This window comes from Vicugna pacos, chromosome 15, assembly GCF_048564905.1.
Source record: "Vicugna pacos chromosome 15, VicPac4, whole genome shotgun sequence".
Taxonomy (NCBI): domain Eukaryota; kingdom Metazoa; phylum Chordata; class Mammalia; order Artiodactyla; family Camelidae; genus Vicugna; species Vicugna pacos.
The window spans coordinates 33,805,397-33,827,026 of record NC_133001.1 but is presented as its reverse complement, the minus strand read 5'-3'; the positions used below and the strand labels follow the sequence as shown (position 1 = coordinate 33,827,026).

General features: G+C 31.8%; 1 protein-coding gene across 4 annotated transcripts in view; it reads right to left on the bottom strand.

Annotated features, from left to right (window-relative positions):
- MAP4K3 (mitogen-activated protein kinase kinase kinase kinase 3) overlaps nt 1–21,630 on the bottom strand; it is a 169,049-nt gene that overhangs the window by 33,485 nt on the left and 113,934 nt on the right. For all 4 annotated transcript variants that reach the window (XM_072937870.1, XM_072937868.1, XM_072937869.1 and 1 more), the window contains 9 exons: nt 17,096–17,154; nt 11,688–11,726; nt 11,393–11,446; nt 9,965–10,007; nt 8,379–8,538; nt 7,351–7,463; nt 4,356–4,397; nt 2,093–2,177; nt 883–962 (listed from right to left, as the gene is read on the bottom strand). In XM_072937870.1, the coding sequence (XP_072793971.1) occupies nt 883–962; nt 2,093–2,177; nt 4,356–4,397; nt 7,351–7,463; nt 8,379–8,538; nt 9,965–10,007; nt 11,393–11,446; nt 11,688–11,726; nt 17,096–17,154 (675 nt within the window). The remainder of the gene's footprint in view (nt 1–882; nt 963–2,092; nt 2,178–4,355; nt 4,398–7,350; nt 7,464–8,378; nt 8,539–9,964; nt 10,008–11,392; nt 11,447–11,687; nt 11,727–17,095; nt 17,155–21,630) is intronic.

Below are 21,630 nucleotides of genomic sequence, written 5' to 3'. Positions count from 1 at the left end.
AAATGATAATAACAATGGTACCTACTTCTAAGAGTCACTGTGAAGACTGAGTAAATTAATATATGTATAGCATTTAAAAACAGTACCTGGCACATAGTAAGCTTTCTATAGGTATTAGCTATTAATGTCATCATTATCATCATTTTTGTAGACAGGTTCTTTAGCATTCCTGGCCCCTGGGCACTAAATGCCAAAAGCTTCCCCTAAGTCACTGTGACAAAAATGTCCCCATATAATTCCAAACCCCATTTTTTCCTCTCTGCCTTCTCTACTTCTGCCCTGACTAGACACTTATTTAACCATAGTCTCTAGTCTCCTCTCTCACCACCATGCAAAGAGTTATTTCTAAAACACAGATCTGATCATCAGCATGGTTCACAAAGCTCTGGGGTTTGGCACCTGCCTGCCCACCCAGCTCCATTTATTGTTACTATTCTACATTCATGCTATACTCCAATCGAAGTGTCCATTCATGGTTCCCCATCCATGCCATGCTGTTCATGACTCCATGCCTTCATGTTTATCCCCTGTCTGTCTGTCAACCATCACCATTTATGTCTCTCCTCATCTCTCCACAGGAGGCGCTAGTGATAGCCACCTCTGTGACCTGTATCTTGTACTCCCTCCGAGTGTGCCATCTAACTCCAAGTGTGTTGCAGTTACTGGTTTACATGTCTGCTTCCTCTGTTACAGCATGAGCTCCCTAAAGGTGAGGGCTAATCCTCTGCATGTGTCTTTAGTATCTGGTAAACAGAACATGTTCTAGGAAGGTTTTATGAATAAAAGAGGCAGCAAATCATAGTGCCGAAATTTATTTCTCATTTAGTGTCTACATATAACAACTTAAGAATTCAACAAAAGGAAAAATACAAAATAACATACCTGTTCCATTGATGTTTCATGAAGTTCATTGAGATTCAAAGTATAAATCCCTTCTTCAGCACCAAATATCAAGTACTGATCTGAAAAAACAAAAGTAATCCACTGAATTTGATATATAAAATATTTTTTAAAAGGATTTATATAATCTAAAGTATATATACATTAACATGTGTATATATAACCATGTTATATATACATTAACATATGGTCTCTAAGCAGTATTTTTTATTTTAATGCAAATAAGTGCTTAGAAACACTAGCTCAATGAATTGAGTTATATGCAAATATCAGCCTCAAAGCAGTGAAGAACACTTTTACGTAAAAGAGGCTTTGAAGAATGGCACGCTAGGGCCCCTCACTCATCACAGGGTGCTAAGGACTGGTAGAGACTCTGCAGTTCCTTTTCTAAATTCCTTTTGGGAGAGGATCACATGCAACTGACATACAGAATACAAATCAAGAATAGCTGATGTAGACTTAGAATATTTTTGCAGATGGACTGTTACTATAAGCATAACACACAAAAAAACAAGATCTGACTACTGTCTATTTAAAAAGCTAATTAACACTTGAATACCTACTAGGGTACTCAATATCTTCTAAAAGATATTAGAAGTTTGGCCATGCTCCTGTTTGATTGGTTTTTATGATAATATAAAACATGGTCCTGGGTTTAATCCCCAGTAACTCCATAAACAAACAAACAAACAAACAAACAAACATATCCAACTGCCTTCCCTCCTGAAACAAAAACAAACAAACAAAAAACAACAGGTGAAGAACTTCTCCAGACTAAGCTGAAGTATGCTGAGAACAACTCAGAATGCCAAGAGCATGCCTGTACTGCCCAATATTTAGGATGAGGACTGGCAGATTAAAGGCATAAGCTATAGGGTCAGACAGAATGGAACTGGGTTCAAACGGCAGCTCTACTACCGACTGGCTGTGCACAATGGTTCTCTTTGAGTGTCATTTTCTTTACCTGTGAAATAAATGTATGTCTTACATACATGCATGGCACAGAGTATATGGTTTCAACATACCAGTATGGTGACAGTACACTGAAATTTTAATGTCATGTGTCACCTCAAACACTGCTAATAACACAGAGAAACATATTAACTTAAAATATTTTAAAAAATTGTAACAAAATTTTTTTCAGGAAGATATGTAGAAAGTAAATAAAACTGATGAAAACGCATAGTACTACCTCTTGTGTCTGGGTTTATCCAGGATGTTGCACAGTGAATTTTCAAGGGACATCCATTAAAAACCTTTGAAAAACACGCACCCATCTGGAAAAACAAAAACATAACTAAATAAATATACAAAGTCTTACTCATTTGTCTTACAGTGGTACCACAGAGATTCCAGGCACAAGAACTGTCAAATAATACAAGGTTTTACTTCAGAGAGTCGTTTTATTCTTCCTATCTTCTGAAATAAACAAAGCAGTAATAGTAACATTCTGCAAAATAATTTGCTTACAGAAATATTACTTATATGTCCCACATTAAGAGCAACACAATAGTCTCTGGTGAGAATGAAATCATAATCTCTACAAAGGTAAAATTTGCTTATTTCATAAGCCTAAAAATAGCATTAATCACTGAATTTAATATTACAAAGTGGAAGAAATACGACTGATTTGAAATTCATATATGTACTTCAATCTCAAAAAAACCTATTTTTAAAAAACACTGAGCTATCTAATTATTTTCCCTGGAAGGATTCGATTAAAAGCTTTATTCTTTGATGTTAATATTAATTTGTCAAGCCCATTTACAGACCTTTCAGATAATAAATACCTTATAATGAAATATATGTCACTCATTTGAACATTTTTTTTGATCTTCAAAGAGTAAAATGTTAATTACTGTTCTGGTTGGAATAAATAAAAACAAGAAAGCTTACTTATTTAATCACTTTTACCACCAAGAACTTGAGAGAAAAATACAGAAATATTTGGTCAGAGGAACAGCACTATACATCATTTTAGAGCAGGAATGTTTTCTTCACAATTATGGGAATAATACTTTGAGCGATTATAGTTGACTATAATGGATTTAAAAATTAACATAAATAATCAAAATAATGCATCTTAAGATTTTCTTTTTTTAAAAAAATTTGTTTTTTAAACGGAGGTACTGGGGATTGTGCTAAGAATGAGCTCTACTGCTGAGATACACCCACCCTCCCAAGATTTCTTTTTTATTCATAGAAATCTACCAACTAATATTTTAAAAGATTTCATAGTCCCCAAAAAAGAACAACAGGCTGGCAATACTATCAGGTGGTAGGATACCAGTAAAAAATGTTTTTACAGTGTAGGGCAGAAATTATATGATTTAATTAATCCTACAATTATCCTTTAAGACAGGTACCAAAGTTGCTATGTTAAGGTACTGCTAATCCCCTAAAAATCCGAATGACAAAATGAGGTACAAAACAATCAAACCAGTCCCAAGTTAAATCAAATTTATAGTTGGCCCACAGTTATCAGCTCCTCCCTGTCAACTACATACCTGATATAGGAGTTTCACTTTGTAGCCCAATAGGAACTCTCATCCGTGTGTGTGTGTGTGTGTGTGCGTGCCCGCACGTGTGTGTCTGTGTGTCTGTGTGTGTGTGTCTGTGTGTGTCTGCTAGACTGGGGTGACCTCTATACCCAAAAACCTTTTTATTTTGTAACATAAGAGATAATTAATTTAGATCTTTATACTAATTAAAAAGTAGAGTTAAAAGGTAAGAAGATTAAAAAGTAGAATTGAAAGAACTAGAAAAACTATGGACGCTAATGTTACATAAGGTTTTAAGATTATAGATTTAGATCAGCAAAAATGTTGCTCTATCCATACTAACCAAAAATTACAGTGCATTAATGTAATTTTAATCCTAAAAAAGACATCATGGTGTGCATTTATTTCTAAAAAAACCTACAAGGACTATAATATAGGACACATTTAAGTTCCAGTTCTCGGTCTGGTTAGAACTGGGTGAAGTTTTGTGATCTTGGTGACTAAGATCTTTGGGTCTCAGTTTTACTTATGGGCAAAACAGAGTTTGGGCTAGATGCTCCTCTAGTTCTAAAATTCTATGCTTTTAATGATTGAAAACATGTAAGAGAAAAATGTGTCATATCTACATTTTGTACTTCCTATTATACCCGTGCCTTTTTTACGCTGCTTCAAAAGTATGGGCAAAGAAAATATTAACAAATTTTCAAATAAAGTAGCTTTAAAATACGTAATTTATCATAATTTCCTTTTGAAAAGCTTTTTTCCAGATATAATTAATTAATATTTAAATTAGCAATCATTCAGATTTTTTTCAATAATAATGGTTCTTTCAATCAGGCGAAAAAAAAAAAAACCTAAAAAACCCCCAAAAACCCAATCAAAGGAACACATTTAAGCAATTATCTGCTGTTGTATTTAGTTTGAAAACTTAACCTATTTGATATTTGTACTTACATGCACTTTAGGTGTTGGGGGTAGGCCATTACTAATAGGCTTCTAGAAAAAGAACAAATGCATGATTATACTTCTTGTTGTTTGGTATATCAATACTGTATTTCAACCACATGTGTTGGAATAAAATACATGAATACATTCTTTTTTGTCAAACAGAACATTACAGATAAAGCTGAAGTTCCCTACAGTCCTTCTACAGTTCACCTATTCCTAGAACCTGCCCCCCACCCCCAATGGTTTACTACCTACCCTTTCAAACTTTTCTCTAGGCAATTATATGTACTCATGTATTTGCGTATCCTTCCAGACCTTTTTGTATGTATTTATATATATGATCCCACAGAAATATTGTTTTTGTGTGTTTTTGAACAGAAACACTCACTTTTATCAACTTGTTGTTTGTCTCAACACTGGGTCTTGGACAGTATTTTATATGAGCACATTGATTCATTTGTTTTAACTGCAGCACAGTATGACTTTATTTAGCTATTCCTTAGTTGTTATTGGATATTCAGATTATTTTCAATTTTTTTTTACCGTAACAACATTGTAGAAATGATCACCCTTGTACATACCTTATTACACAATGTGTGAATGGTTTTTTTAGGGACCATGAGAAGTGAAACCAATGGAACATGGGGTCTGTACCTTTTACAATTTAGTGGATACTGACTGTCAAATTGCCTTTCAAAGTGCCCATTTCACATAACACCTGCCAGCAATGTTTAGAGTCCTGGTTCCTTATAGTCTCACAGACACATAATGTTATCAAACTGATTAGTGAAATATGTTTTCTCCTGTGTTTCTTGTTAATCTGCACGCTTCTGATTGCTAGGAAGCTTGAGAGTCTTTTTAAAAAAACATTTATTGGCTAACTCTATTCCCTCTTCCCTCCTCTATGAATTCTTCTCCCATTTTTTTTTAACTGAGTTTTTTGACTGTATTTGTTGGAGCTCTTTATATAATCTAATTTGAATACTTTTTGTTATATATATTACAAATGCTTTCTCCTAGTCTGCAGATGATCTTTACTTTGTTTACAGAGGGTTTTGTCAATTGAAGTTTTAAATTTTGATGAATTCAAATGTATGAATCATTGGTCACAGTATACTGATAATTTAAGGAGAGTAAAAACAGCACATTTTTGCTCATCTGCAATATTCTCAAGAGTACCAGATATTTTTCTAAGTGGCTACATTTCCTGGGGTACATGATTTGTCTCTGGAGAAAGACTCTCCTTGGAAGAGATTATACTTTAAACATAAATTTATGAAAAAACCTAGATTTCTTTTGAGATTATCTTAATAACACCATTTTAAGAATGATGTTATAATTGTATTTCTCAGTCGACTATAAATCAATTATTTAAATGAGACAAAAATTTAAAAGCCACTGTTAACTGATGTCATATACATGATACAAATGAGATATTCTGGGTAGTATTACTTATATGAGTAACCTTTAGACATTCTAAAGTTAAGACTGAAATTTTACCTTGTAGAATGTTTATGAGGATATACAGACTAATCTGCCATCAATTTCTGATAATTTTTTTCCTATTTTGCAAATAATCTGTACTTATTTTTATATTGATGTCCTTAAATTATCATAAATCATCTATTTTAGCAAAATATGTTTTTTTGATTCTGGAGCTCTAAATGTTATTATAACTGTCATCTTTAACTTAAGTACTGACAGAATTGGCTGTATATAATTTCAAGAAGCTGTACAAACTATAATCATGTTTCCATATACCATAGATACTGTTTATCCTTTGATACAGTCGTGATGTATTTATTTCAGAATTACAGACTGTTAATTTAACTTCTAGTTCCTTATCCTAATAAAATAAGGTAATAGAAAAAATGAATTGAAAATGAATAAATTTAAAAAATGTATTCATCTCTCCAGGGTTCTTATACTGTGTTAGAGTCACAGAGCTGCATTTTTGTGCTACTACATTAGCAGGGCTGCTAAAACTTACATTGATGAAAGCAAAAAGGCACTACTCTGTTGGACAGACTTCATAAAACCTATTCGTGAAGGACATTTCATACTTTTATTAAAAATGTCCTAAGTTTCACAGATTACAATGGATAACCCCAGTCAAATTTACTTAACAGAATTATAAAAAACAGTGTCATTTTCCACAGTGAAATCTTATAAAACAGTTGAACAGACACAGTACAAAAGCTTGTAGCAATATGCTTACTGCACAAAACTGCAGCTATATGCACATAAACATATTAAATGTCCTATAAATATGTATAGGAATAACAAAGGACTTTTTTGTTGTTTTAAGTTCTGTGATGATGGACAAACGTCTTCTGATGATCAGGAGTAAATTCTTTACAAATGTTAAAAATTTTTAATCTTCTTGATAAAATTCTATTTACGTTGCAGTAGTTATGTCATAGCAGTAGTTATCCAACATTTGTAACAGGAACAGCTGCTAAGGCTAATTTCATCTCTCCTGAAGTGGTATCTTATATCTACTAGAAAATAATCAAATTTTCCTCTTTGTTAGCTATTTTCTTTGAGTAAGAGTAGTAATATCACAAAGTGTGAAACAGAAATTTGTCCTGAGGTAGAAGCTAATTTCCTTATTTCTCTGTGTCCTTCTTCCCATAAGTTCTTAAGACTATAAAAAGAATCTGTAAGAATCAATTCTCATCACCGAGAATAATATTTTCTCAACAATCACAAGAATACTAAGTGTTTACCTATATGCAGAAGGTCACATTTTATAATACACTATCATAAATTGGCCTAAATAATTTGAACAGCAGAAAGCCTTCATTCAAGTTTACCACAGCAAAGTCAATTTTTTCAAGATTTAAACAATCTATTATCATTATAATTAATATACTAAAGTACAAATATACTAATTGTAAAATATGCAACTGATATAGTTCCACTAATTGTAATTACAAAACTATTTTAGTTGTGAAAAAAGAAACAAATACAAGAAGAGCTTACAAATATAAATACCTACTGGTACATCTTTCTTTTCTTTCCTTGAAAGGTTTGTGCCTCTATGCTCATTCTGTTGTTGATATAATGAACCATCTCGTTCACCATTTAACTGGAAGGAGCTCACCCCATTTCCTTCAGTAAGATATGTTTAAATATATTAAAAAAGGATTAATTTTCACAAAAATTTCATTCAGAAAATTATCAAGTAGGAAACAAAAATATTTTAAGACAGTTCCAGTCTTCATCTGGGATCACACAATCAGAATATTCGGTACTGTAACAAGTCATATACATACATATATATATATACATATATATATATATATATATACACATATACACACATTCTTCTACTTTTATCTCTATTTCTTTCATACAGGCAAATTAAAATTAAGGTTGTATCTAAGTTCTAAGTACATATATTTGTATTAAAGAGAAAAAAATACTGAATACATAACTATTTTCAGGAAAGGGGCAATTTATAGCCTGTTATCCAAGAAATATTAGCTGCTCTTTTTTTAATTGCTTCTTTTGCAATGCACAAAAGAAACTTTACAGTATTATAACAGCACCTTCTAGTATTAATTTGGAGGCAAATACTTAGAAAATATTGACAATCATTTTTCTAAAAACGATTAAATGAAATAAAATAAAGGAGTTAGACAAGGTACTCTTTTTTTTTCTAAAACAGAAGTAGCTGAGAACCAAAATACATTTTCCTTGTTTATTCAGTTTTGTTTCTTTCATTGCAACACTTTAGATAAACAATGAATTGGACATAAACAATTCTCCAAAAGAGGGAAGGCTAGATATGAAATGAGAAACAAGGGGCAAAATATTCCAGACTAGGGCATAGGTAATCCTGTCATAAAAACACTTCAAACCATGACCCCAAAAGTAGAAAATACCTCCAGAGCTACTGCCTCTTTCTTCTCTCCTCCTCAAAGGAATTTCAAATAATCTCTTAAAAGAAGGATTTCCCCCCATTTTTCCACATGTTATGAAAACCTGATAACATTCTTCATTCACCCCTGCTTCTCCCATTACCTAAAGCAGCAGGCTTCTGTGGAGGTAACCTGGGAGGTGGTGGCCTCGGTGGAACTTGGGATGGTTTTGCTGGGCTCTCTGATGTGGGACATCTCTTGATTGTTCCTTGACTATCATCCTCAGCAGAATGAGGTTCCTGTGGTATGAATATGGACTTAGGCTGAAATAATACAGAAAAGGAGACCAATGATTAAACACGAAATTATTCATGTTTCATTAAACATTAAAAATATTAAATATTCTTCCTGAAGTAAATATTATCATGTATCAGAGGCTTTCAAACTGTGTTTATCAGCCGAGTTTCAAAGGTTATTCAACTATTTGATTCAGATAATCCTTATATCCTGAAAATGTACACTAATAAGTTTTCTCAGAAAAAAAGGTGTCTTTTTATTAATTCCTCACAAGCCTATCCACTTGATATGCTAAATAAAAATATTCTGCTCTTTCTGATCTCCAATTTAAATGAGCCTCTTTTTATTTTAAACATTCAGGCTAATCAAAGTTCACCTCTTTACAAGGCTAATCTTAACTGTCTCTTTTAGATGACTCAATGTCTTTTATGTTAATGCATAAAATTTCAGACTGGGAGTAGGAGAAGATGCTAATTAAGATTTTATCAAATGAGAGAATACTAACACAGCAATGCAGGACACCTGAGAAACTTTCTGTGCAGACATTGGGAAAACCTCCAGTCAGCTGAAGGTTTGGAGAATTTATGAAACCTTATAATGTGTTCTTTATTAGGAAGACTGCTCAGAATTTATCTCTCTGAAATTCAGATCTCTATATTTCTGCTAGTGTTAAACTAAATAAAGTAAAAACAAGTATTATGTACCTCTGGGTATCATGATTTAAGAAAGTATAAAATGAAAACAAAATATAGTAAGTAATACAATGGATATCAAGATTGGTTGGACTCCAATTCTCATTTACAAAATTTCAAACCTTCGAATAGCTCATTTTATAAAAGTTCACTTTGTAATTTAAATTTGCTATGCAAATGAACTTGGAAAATAAATTTAAATTATCATACCTATATTAACTAATTTTACTTAAAAAATCCCATCAATTGGGATTATTTTATTATTTTATGATGCTTCTTTGTTTGACAAAAAGATTTTGTTGCTAAAAAAAAATCTTGAAAATGACTGTCCTTTATTTTGTATTTTTAATTTAAAAGGATCTTCTGGAAATTAAATATCTGTGATGATAAATCACTATTCTTTACCTATTCTCAAGAAATCAGTTACTAGTAGATTGTAGATTTTGAGGAAAAAACTTAATTAAAAAATGTGAGTTTTTATCCCAAATGAAATGGCAATCCATTAACTTAATCATTTACACGTACAAATTTCTAGAACTTATTATTTAGAATAAACACTAAATAACAAGTTGGATAATTTAAAAAAGACAAACAAAAATAATCACAACCATTTACTTGTATCATGGTTAGTAACTTCTTCATGATTTTTCTTTGTGGATCCCAAGTGAAAACAGGCCAGAGCGTAAGTACTAATACAGTATTACAGTGGCAGAACAATCACACACATACGCGATTCAAACTGGAAAACAAGCCTGCCTACCTTTGGTGGCAAAGGAGGTGGAACTTTTGCTTTCATGGTTGAACTGTAAAGACATAAAAGCTTAGAGTCAGAACTCCTCATTTTACAAACAAATCATTACTAAAATGATCAATTTTTCAAAGCTGTCGAAGAAAAATTTGCATAAACAAGTTTCTTTTTCTAAGGTTATGAGTGTTTTACAAAATATTTTGTGAAATGTTCAAGTTATGTTGGATGAAGTATTATTCAGAAGTAACTGAGTAGATGTGCCTTCTTGGTTTCAAATATTATATAGTAATTAAAACTGGAAAATATAACTACAATTTATATCCAATTTATATCAACTGAAAGGTAATTCATATAAAAACATAAGCAACAACTGCTTTAAGGAAAAACAGCAAAATGATATAAAAATATATCACAATGGAAGCTTCGTTTTTAATCTTGTTAGATATGGAATATCTCTGATGAAGCTCATCAAAAGCAATATACATGCTCTATGAAATTATCGACAGCATTTATCTGATTGAAGTTAAGATTCATTACAACCCAGGATCAGTTTTACAACTACTAAACATTAAAAGATTATTAAGCATAAACTCTCAGATGAAGAAATCGAGGCCCAGGGAGGTTAAGTGACCTGATTCAAGGTCACAGAGGTAAAAAGGAAAACCAACTGCTTGTCAGGGGCTCTTGTCACTCTACCATGAATATGTATCTGTCTTCAAAAAAAGAAAAGGACTAAATATCAATACTTACATAAGTGAAAATACTGCCCCCTTAAAAATACATTCATATGCAAAGTACGTTTATTTGAAACATATCAGATGAAATTTAATCAACCATATAGTAAGACTGTGGTTGAGGTAATAATTACAGCAGCTACTAATGACTAATTTATAACATTAAACTACAAGGTATGTTTACTGTCTTTGTTAATATTTTTCAAAGTTTTCTGTTATCAGCTAGTGCTATGGACTGAATTGTGTCCACTTAAAATTCCTGCGTTGAAGCTCTAACCCCTAATGTGTTTGTATTTGGACGTAGGGCTTCTAGGAGGTAATTAAGGTTAAATGAGGTCCTTTGGGTAGGGAGCTGCTCCAGCAGAATTGGTGGCTTTATAAGAAGAGATTGCATGCTCTCTCTCTGCGTCTGTATATGTGTGCACACTAACAAAACGCCATGTGAGGGCACAGCCAGAAGGTATGAACTTCCCAGCTCCAGAACTGTGAGAAATAAATTCTGTTGTTTAAGCCACCAGTCTATGGTATTTTGTTAAGGATGCCTGAGTCAATTAATATAACCAGAATAGAGAAAAGAAAACTGTGGTACAACCCATGATGTTATATTAGTAACGATACTAAAATTACTTCAGTATTAAGCTGTCAGATTTACTAATAAACCAGGTCAAATATCTTTTCTTTTACCAAAAATGGAAACAGAACTTACTGTTTAGACTCATCATCATCCCCTTCATCATCTTCTAAATGTGCCACATGCCCGCTACAGATAAAGAAGGATAATGCCCTTGTTACTAAATGGACTTTACCAAAACAGCTCAAGAAGAAATTTTACAAAATGCAGGAAGGCTGTTGCAGGACAGAATTTTATTTCTACATCTTTACAGGATTCACAATATTAAAATAACAACAAAACAATCTTAGGCTACATGACCGAGAAGAGGGCAAACAGACTCTACTCATCTGACATGAAGTATTTTAAGCTTAATTAAAGTTAAAATTACCGCTGATGTAATTCTTCTTCAACAGACTTCAGAAGACTCCTTAGAGAAAAATAAAAATTAAAAATAATGTGAATAAACAAGCAAAAAAAACCCAAATACATTTTTCATCACTTTAATCTTACCTATAAAATTTTAAATTACTTTTTTACTATTTACAAGAAATGTGCTATAATGATCACCTCTATACCATAAAACATCAAATTACAATTAATGAGATATCTCTATATTCTGTTGCTAATGTCTTTATACATGTATTTTAAATGAACAAAATAAATCCTAATGTTTACTGAAAAATACCAATTCAAACAAAGGACAACCCACCATGAAATGTCACAATAGGACTGACAAAACAATAATTGCAGGGTCATTGTCAGGGGTTTCCAGGATTCAAATTTTACCTGGAAAATTTTACCTGACACCTGAAATTATATTTTCTTTTTCTTAAGATAAGGAAGGTGACACACTTTAAAAAACATCATGCTCTCAGGCAATCCTACAAAATGAAACTCAACATGTTGGATCTCTGCAAAAGCATGCATGCATGTGATGTGAATACATGAATGTAGTAGCACTTTGCTTTCACAGAAGACACTCACTTACCTGAGGTATCTGTTCTCCAGGGGTGTACTGGCAAACACATTTACACTTTTGGGAGACTAAGCCTGTATCAGACCAGGTGCGAGGATTTTATCATTAGGAGCAATTTATAAAACTTTGATATCCAGGAATGTAAGAGAGAACTCATGGCATTCCTGAAGTTCCCTTACTTCTTTTCACTGCAAGTTCATGCAGCATACCTCCTTTATTATACTCTTTGAGCATAAAAACTCAATAGCCTTCTTAAAGCTAATGAGATACAGAGAAGTATGGTTACTAGATAGATTACTGTGGTAAAAGCGAATCAGCAGAAAATGTACTCTCCTCAGAAGTTGTAAGGTACTACCTTTTAATCATTTTCCTCTCCAATATATAGTGATAAAAACTGCCTTAGAATTATCAAAACATAAAACCAGAGAAACTGAAAGGTGTGGTTAGCTGGTATGAACAATTAATAGACTAGATTTTAGCCATCAAATATGTTAATTAGGTTTGCTTAATAACAATCTAAGTATTAAAAAATGACAAACTTTCAAATCTGGTGTGGTAAGTGACATAGAAGAACCATAAAATAATTGCAAATCTTATTTTGCAGATAAAAAATTGAGGTACTTCAGTGAAATGCATTATCTATTCACAAAGCTCCGCAAGGGCTAGCTCTAGGAAGGCAGGTCTTCAGAGGCAGTATAGCAAAATGACCACAGGTTGTGAAGCAAAGACAGCCGGAATCTGAATCCCGCCTCTGTCACTGTAAGCTCAGTATCCCTATCTTTAAAATGAGAATTACAACAGTACCCATGTCAAAGTCTCTATCTGAAGATACAACGAAATAATACAGACAAGTGCTTTGAGTAGTAACTTAGAAGGTATTAGGTACTCAATTAGCATTTCCTTTATTACTATCAACTAAGCAACACTTCTTCAAACTAGCAATTCTCAAAGTGCGGCTCAGGGACCCTGGGGGTCCCTTAGGCTCCTGTAAGGGATCTGCAAGGTCAAAACTCTTTTCATAATACTAAAGCACTATTCATTCACTGAGAATGAAAACTTGGGAGTTTTCTGGAGACTACTAAGATACATGGTATCGCAACAGATTAGCAGCAGACAGGAGAATCCAGCTGTTTTCTACTAAGCTAAATATTAAGGAAATTTGCAAAAAATATAAAATGATGCCACTTTTCTTGCTAACTTTTTTTCAGAAAAAAAAATAGCTGTTCTTCATAAAAAAATGTTATTAGTGGGCCTCAACAAAAAGTTTGCTGTACTATGTTGACACTTACAAAGCCTCTTATTGCAATTATTCGCTGCTTCTAAGTCTCATGAGAAGAACTAAGTGGTGTTACATGGAAGGTGCCATTAAGGATGGCATTTGAATTGGTCCTTAATAATGAGGAATTTCTTACTAAATACAAGATACTTATGATGACATGTAATGAGTATACTTCTATTTTAAATAAATCAATAAATATTTTGAAAAGTTTTCCACTTAAATTTCTAATACTAAAAATATTAATATTTATAACCCATATAAACAAAAGCTCACTGGAGTTCTCAATAATTCTTAAAAATGAAAAGGGATCCTGAGACTAAAAATTTAAGAAGCACTGCTTTAAACTATTTTTATCAAGTTAAACATAGTATCTCTGAACTGTACAGTGGGCTTTCATATCATCTTAGATGTGGAAAAAACCTTTTTTTAAAGCATATGATGATATTTTTTGAGCCATTTCTTTTTCCAGTAGAGAATATCAGGATTTGAAAATAATTAAAAGGGGAATTTAAAATGTAGTTTATTTTCAGTTTACTGTATTTAATTGGACTTATATGGCATTCCACTTTTTAAAAATCTTTTTTTAATTCATTTACTTCTAAATTTCCTACTATGTGTTAAGATATTTACTTATAAAGTTACAGAATTCATGAAGTCTTAATGAAAGGCAGGAAATATGATTTGCTTTTCAGCCTTTATAAAAGAGAAAATGAAACACAGCTAAATTTGCTTAAAGGTCCATTTATACTAAATACTGTATCTTAAGAGCAATGGCGAAAAATACGATACTAATTTAACCATCAAGACTGAATGCTATACAATAAACAATATCACTATTCACTAGTACACTTGGATTCTTCTATTATGAAATTTTGAGAAAGTAATGAGCAAAGCAAAAATGATGCCCTCAGATACTGAATTACTAAGTCAATCTAAAATGATTAGGAAATTTGGATGAAAAGGTTAAAAATGGAACAATGTGCAAATGAAGATCATAGATTCAACTGATAAAGTGAAGAAAATAATAGGGAGAGAAGTAAAAAACCACCTACAAAATATCTAGCATATTTGAATTAACTAAAAAATCTGTGCTGCTGGTTACTAAAATCTTTCCAAATTACCTGACTTAGTTTTTTTATAATCAGCCTTTTACAACCTGTAAGTACTGCCTGATTATATTTGAAAAAACAAAATAAAAAACTTCCCTATTTCTTTAAAACCAAAAAGCAGTTTTATTCACTCATACTCACTTGTTCTTATGATCAATGTTTATTTATTGAGTAAATACTACAAATGAGGGCAAGTAATAAACATTCACTAAACCCTAAATGTGCAAAATGGTTTACAATGGTTATTCCATTTCACCCTTGGCATCTTATGAGGCAGGTACTATTATAATCCCCATTTATTAGAGATAATTGAGGTAAATTTCTCAAAGTTGCATAGCTTATAGGAAGAGACAGTTCTGACTCTGGATCTGGCATTTACCTACCACCACATTTAATTATGCTAGGAATTTCTTTTCACTAAGTCTTTAGAAAATTATTTTTAGAACTTCTGCTCTACATTAAAAACAAAATCAGAAACAATTTAGTTTTCTTTTAAAAATAATATTTTGTCAACTTTAAATGGTCTGAAAAGTTGATCCCAATTATAACAATTCAAAAGTAAAGAAAATAGCCTAGTAAGTCAAAATACATATGCATTCTATTTAAAAAAAAACTATTTTAGATAGTTCTTGAATGGTCTGGAATAGGTAGAAACCCATAAATGGAAATTTGTCTGCCTGATCACCTATGGAGAAAGCAGGAAATCCTGTGAGTTTTAAAACACTGCCTAATCACAAGAATAAAGCAGACGTATATCAGTACAGTAAGAGAAGTGCTACATCCATGCTCATGTCACATGTATGTATATACCTGTACATGAAACACAGCCAAAGGTCAAACTTTTGGCCAACCTACCTTGCCAGTGATTCATTATATAGAATACAGTTCCTTAAGCAGGGATCCAATTAATCAAAAAATGAAGGTTGGGCAAATTATTAACATTTTACCTAGCCAAAGTAACTATATATTATGAAAATGTCTAACAATAAAAATTCAGACAATGGGAACAAAGGAATCTGGAAAAGCATTTAGTGATAGGCCATTTGGGGGGTATTTTTGCAAGAATACATAAATATAGTTAAGATAAACCAAAAAAGGCAAACAAAATATTTTTCTAAATTATCCAGTCTCCAAAAATTGCTAACAAGGTCCATAAAGCCAATGACCTCAAATTCAGACAGAATAACATAAAAAAACACTTCAGAATTTTTTATTTGCTAACTCATTATAAGATAAATTTTCCTTTGTTGTCCATAAACAAATTAGGACAAACTATAAATAGCAAGTAGTTACTATTTAGATAATATTTCATTTTTCTACCAAGGAAATTTTAGACTTACTTTCCATTTTAGGAAACATAAGCAAGGGTAATAAAAATAAAACACTTCATAGTGTTTAACTAAAGTTCAGCTTAAATCAAAATTAATGCATTTCTGTCATTCAAAGCCTTCTCTAAGTTTTAAGTGTATTTAAATTAAACAGTATTTAGTTTATAAAAAAGGAGAGACATGATTTTTGCATTATTATCTCTAAATCTGAGCTGCTTGTCTTTATTTACCATTTCTCAAGTGCTTAACTTAAATATGGGTATATATATATACATATGTCTCAACTCACTAATGTAACTGAAATTGTATTTTAAAATTTTAGGGAGTTCTGATTATTAAAATAATAACTAGATTGCTAGGAGATTTTGGCAATTTAAGTATTTCCTTATAAATTAGGTTTTATTATGATAATTTGTCCATGAACTCAGGAAATGAGACTGCATGGGGAATAGTGGAGTCCTGTCTCCGTATCTTCCTAATTCAGGCCTATGAATAATTTAAATTGTTATGCCTTATAAGCTGCCTTTTCACCCCTGTGCTGTACCACCCAGACACTGCCTGGTGTAGAGCAGACCTTGAATAACTGTTGGGTTTATTTCTTGCATGAAATAAGTGATAATTAGCTGTTACCTACTTTTTAAAAGACTCTTAAGAACTAAAAAGATAAAGATTTCTAAACAGTGTGAACATTTCCAGCTGTTTACAGAGGCCAACACATCTGAGAGACGTACCAAAGCAAGTTCTGTAAGGAATAAACTGATCAGCTTTGCAAATAAAAGAAAGTTGCTGAAACATAAACTCATCTTTAGTTGGAATGTACTTAGTTTTCTCTAACAAGTAAGGTCCATAAAGTAGCTTGATATAAAAATTTAAGGTGACTGTCCCCATTATGACAATTAATGAGATGATTAGTAAGGTAGTAGTGAAAAAAAGTTAAAAACATACTACAGACTATATCTCAATAAAAAACATATTATAAATATATCTAACAGACTAATATAATTTACTACTATAAATATTTAAAATATGATTAATATATAATATATTTTAAGTCAATTTAATTATTCTTGAGTTTAAATTTAATTTTAAAAGAATTTTACTTACTTGTTTGCTCCTAAAAAGTAACTACTTTGGTGTCCTTGTCCATATTCTAGTTGTAGATCCTAATAGTACAAAACAAAATATTTAGCAAATAGCGGTATATCACAAATCACGATACACTAATATTCATTGCTTTTAAAAAGAGAAACACAGACTTCAAATAAATCTGTATTGCTATATGTTCTTAAAAAGAAGGCATGGTGACATTTTCAATAATAAAATAGACTGAAGTTCATAGTCCTGATTTATATAATTTATTATTTAAGTTCGATATTTTTCTGGGAATTTGTTTGAATAATATATGCAAGGTTCATTTATGGTTATTGCTACTGTAATTAACATTTGTAAAAAATCAATTTTTAGAAAGAAAAAAGCTCAAATGAGGTATTTATTCTCAAGCGATAATGAAACAAAAATGATTACAGAAGAGAACAAGCAACAAAAATCTTGGTTTGACTTTGTATATGAGATTGTTAAAAATTATGTATATATACATATTCACATATTTCTACTATTTCATGCAGTAATAATAATTTTTTTAAAGATATGAAATAGGGTGCTCTTTTAAAGTAAATTATAAATGTGAACTTGCATAAGATTATAAATTGCAATGAAGGACTTTTAATGATTTTTCAAAGAGTAAGCAGCAAAACTTTAAATGAATATTATTAAGACATTTCTTCAAATATCTAAACATTTCCAATGAATGCTGAAGGTTGTAGAGAGTTAAGAATTGAAATTTAAAGGAACTAACAATGTATGTGCTTGACTCAAATGTCTTTTGAGGGAAAAAATGCTTTCCAACAACCATGGAAAGTACAGAGTAAATTCTCCTTTTCTCCCCCTTTTAAGCCACTGTATTTCAAGTACTGTTTTAACATTAAGTGGGGAATATTCAACATTTTACATGAATTTTATTTTCATTAGAATATAGTATACTTAAAGTGCTTTCTAATTTTACAAGTCATTGTCAGATGCACGAAGAGGACTTAATGCGAGGTCACCTCCTTGGAGTAGCCTTCCAAGACTGTCCAGGAGGATAGCTGCAACCTTCTCCATGTCTGCACAGCATTTAACACACACTTCTCTAGCACTTATGCTGCCCTTTAATTAATTAATTTATAAGTCTATAAAAATGGTAGCTAGGCTGTGAGCTCCTGAAACAAAGGAAAATTATTTAATAATTTTTTCATGCCTGACACATACTAACTAGGCCCTAAATAAATGCTTGCTCAAATGCCATTTGTTTATTTTACTGTAAATTGATAACTAACACTTCAGCTTTATTAAGATACATATAGATAATTCTATATCACAAAAGTACTAAGCCTAGCAATGTGAGACTTCTAAGAAATGCATCACATTTAAGTGAAAAGCACTTTAACATTTAAATACCTCAAGATCTGTCAAAAAAATATCTGATGAAAATAAAAGTCAAATGCCTGGTTTTGCCAAGGCTCACATTTTGTCTTCTTCAATAATTGTGTTCTTCTATGCATAATAATACATGTTCTTACCGGTGACAGAAAAGATAATACATCATAAACAAAAAAGGATAGTGAACTGTCACAAGGTATCACATAAAATTCTAATGAAAAAGGACAGCTGTTCACCTTACCTTACTAGGATATAACTGCTATTATCATAAGACTGCCACACAATTATTATGCTACACTATCTAAGTGGTCATGATTTTATATAGTAACCTCTAAACTTTGGTATTTGGTATAGAGAAGTACTAATCTCAGTGGATACCCTTCTGAACTCGTTTGTTTTCTCCCACTACACATAACTCGGCCCTTCTACCAGACCAGTAACCCTTTAACCAATATAATCTCTTAAGCCTTTAATGAAATGACAGCTTTCAAAAGCACACGTGTGTAGAGTAGCCATGGCTTCTGTTATATAAATATAGATGTGTCGTTAAGAAAAGTCAGCCCATCTGAAACATGACAATTACCAGATTGATGATAATGCTTAAAAAAAAAATCAACTGAGGTCAGCAGTGTTTTTAGGAAGGTAAGAGAAGAAACTAAAATATAAAGTAACTAATGCAATGTTTTAATAGAAAATTGAGTGTAGGTTCAAATACAGAATAACATTCAGGCTAGGGAGAAGTTGTAGATAGATCCAAGTCTGATTTTTTCCCCCAAGTCTGATTATTAAATGGACCATGTTTTAAGCCCTACCAGGAAAGCTAAGGTTGAAAGGGTCTCATTCTTTATTAATCCCTTCTCCATAAATCAAGTTACGTTTTAGCATTCACGGGAAAAAAAACAATGTACTAGGCATGTTATCAAGTAAGAGAATTACACTAAGTCCTTCTAATAAGTAGCTAATCTCACTTAATTCAACTATTTTTTAGCGAGCACCTATTATGTGGCAGGAGTTCAGACAGCAAACCAGACAAAAAAATGAGAAGAAATAAAAAGGAAAGGAAGAAAAGTGAAAACCTGGGCAAAGTTGGTAGTCACTGATATATCTTTAGGGCAGTCTAAGAAAGACTGATCTAAAACGGCTTTTCAAAAAGGACTTGAAAGCTATTATTCTGTAATAGGAAAATGCTAACAAAATTATACTTGGAACAGTACTTAAAATAACCTTGTAAAGTGATGATAAAATATGGCCTTCCTTTACAGGCTAAGTAAGAATACATCTGAACATGTCAGGATAGACATAAAAAAATTAGTAGCATAAATCAGGCATCAACTTATTAATGAATGACAATGTTTAACTACATAGTAAAGGCAAATTAGTTACAACATGGACTGAAAACATGCAAAAGCCTAGTATAGATTCAAACTGAGCACTCAAGCAAAAAATTTAAGAAGGTCACCCGAAACCCAATTAAAACATTTTTTGGAGACAGAAAGTTCCAACTGCAGTGGTTTGTTTCGATGAATGGGAGAGTACTTCTGAACCTAGGATAGAGACTCTGAGAAAACTGTGGTGCCAACAAGAACTGAAATAGAACAGAGGATGTAAGGTGGAACACTGGAAAAGAACAACATATGATCAAGAAAATCTTATTTTTTTTTTTAAACCCCTCTGGAGATTACAAAGTCTATACCTGATGAGAAAACAGCAGGAAGTCAATAGAACTGATACAGTTGGCTACAAAAACACAAAAGAAAATATACTTTAGCAATAGATTTTAATCAAGAAAAAAGAGAATAGCAGAATTTATTTTTTCACATCAAAAAATGAAAAAATATGGCATGAATGCGGTGTTAGGAAATACCTTTTAATGTGGTAGATAATTTACAGAAGTAAAAAGGGATTGAATCCTAGATAATTCAAGAAAGACTTATTTCTTGAAAAGGAAAGCAAGTAGGGTCAGAACACTAACTGACCAAGTAGTATTCTGAGTAATAAAAGCAGATGATTTAAGGGGACTCAAACTGAATAAACATGACTTCTGTACAGCAAGGTTGGAAATGAGTATCAGCAGGTTAGGTTTAGAATTCTAAAAAATGTTCTATCATTGTGCAATTATGAAAAGAGTTCTCCCTAGAAATTTTTTTCATAGATAACAGGTAAGAAAAGTGATCACACATCATAACTTTTATAATAAAGAAGTTTAACAGATTTGAAATTAACAAAACCGATCTGTTTCTTTTCCAGGATAAATTAAATTTTATTTATAGACCTCATTCAATTTTGACCTAAGTCACGGGTAATCTTAAAGTACTTTAGTTATGTTTACTGATAATGATCAGTTGGGTATATCTTTTGGACATGTTTTTAATTATAATTTAAGTATTTTATTCTTACTTTTTCAGGTATACCATAAGTTTCTTCCAAGCAATGATTATGTTACTACTCATGTTCCTCCACAGCAATTAATATAGTGTTTTACATATACAGTTGACCCGTGAACAACATGAGTTTAAACTGCATAGGCCCACTCACATGCAGATTTTTTTCAGTAAATACATGCTACACTATCACATGATCTGCTGTAGGTTGAATCTGTAGATGCAGAATCATAGATATGGAAGGCCAACTATAAAGTTATACTTGGATTTTTGACTGCTGGTGCCTCTAGCCCCCTCGTTGTTCAAGGGTCAACTGTAATTAAGTTTTAATATATTTTTCATTGGCTTATGGTCCAAAATGTCCAGCGAAACTAGGCAAATTAGAAAAAAATTAGCATCAGCTGAACAGATGTATAAAATAATCTTTTAATGTAAAGATAGCATCTTGTAGATTGATATACCTAGGCCTTACAGTTATGGGCAAAACTCTTAACTATTTAATTATTGAATTATGGTGAGTTTTCCTTTTTTCTTTTGTTTTTTAACTCAGGCATCTTTCAAAATTTAAAGATCTTTTTTATTCACTAATAATGCTAAAAATCGAATTCTGTTCTTCTGGTTTCATATATTATGACTACCTAATTAAAAAATTCATTTTATTATAGTAATGAAAACTGAGGTATAATATTCTAAATTCATTTACAAAATCATAAGATGAATAAACCTTGTACTTAAAACAACCAGAAATCATTGATGACACAGAACTTTTAGGGAGCAAGG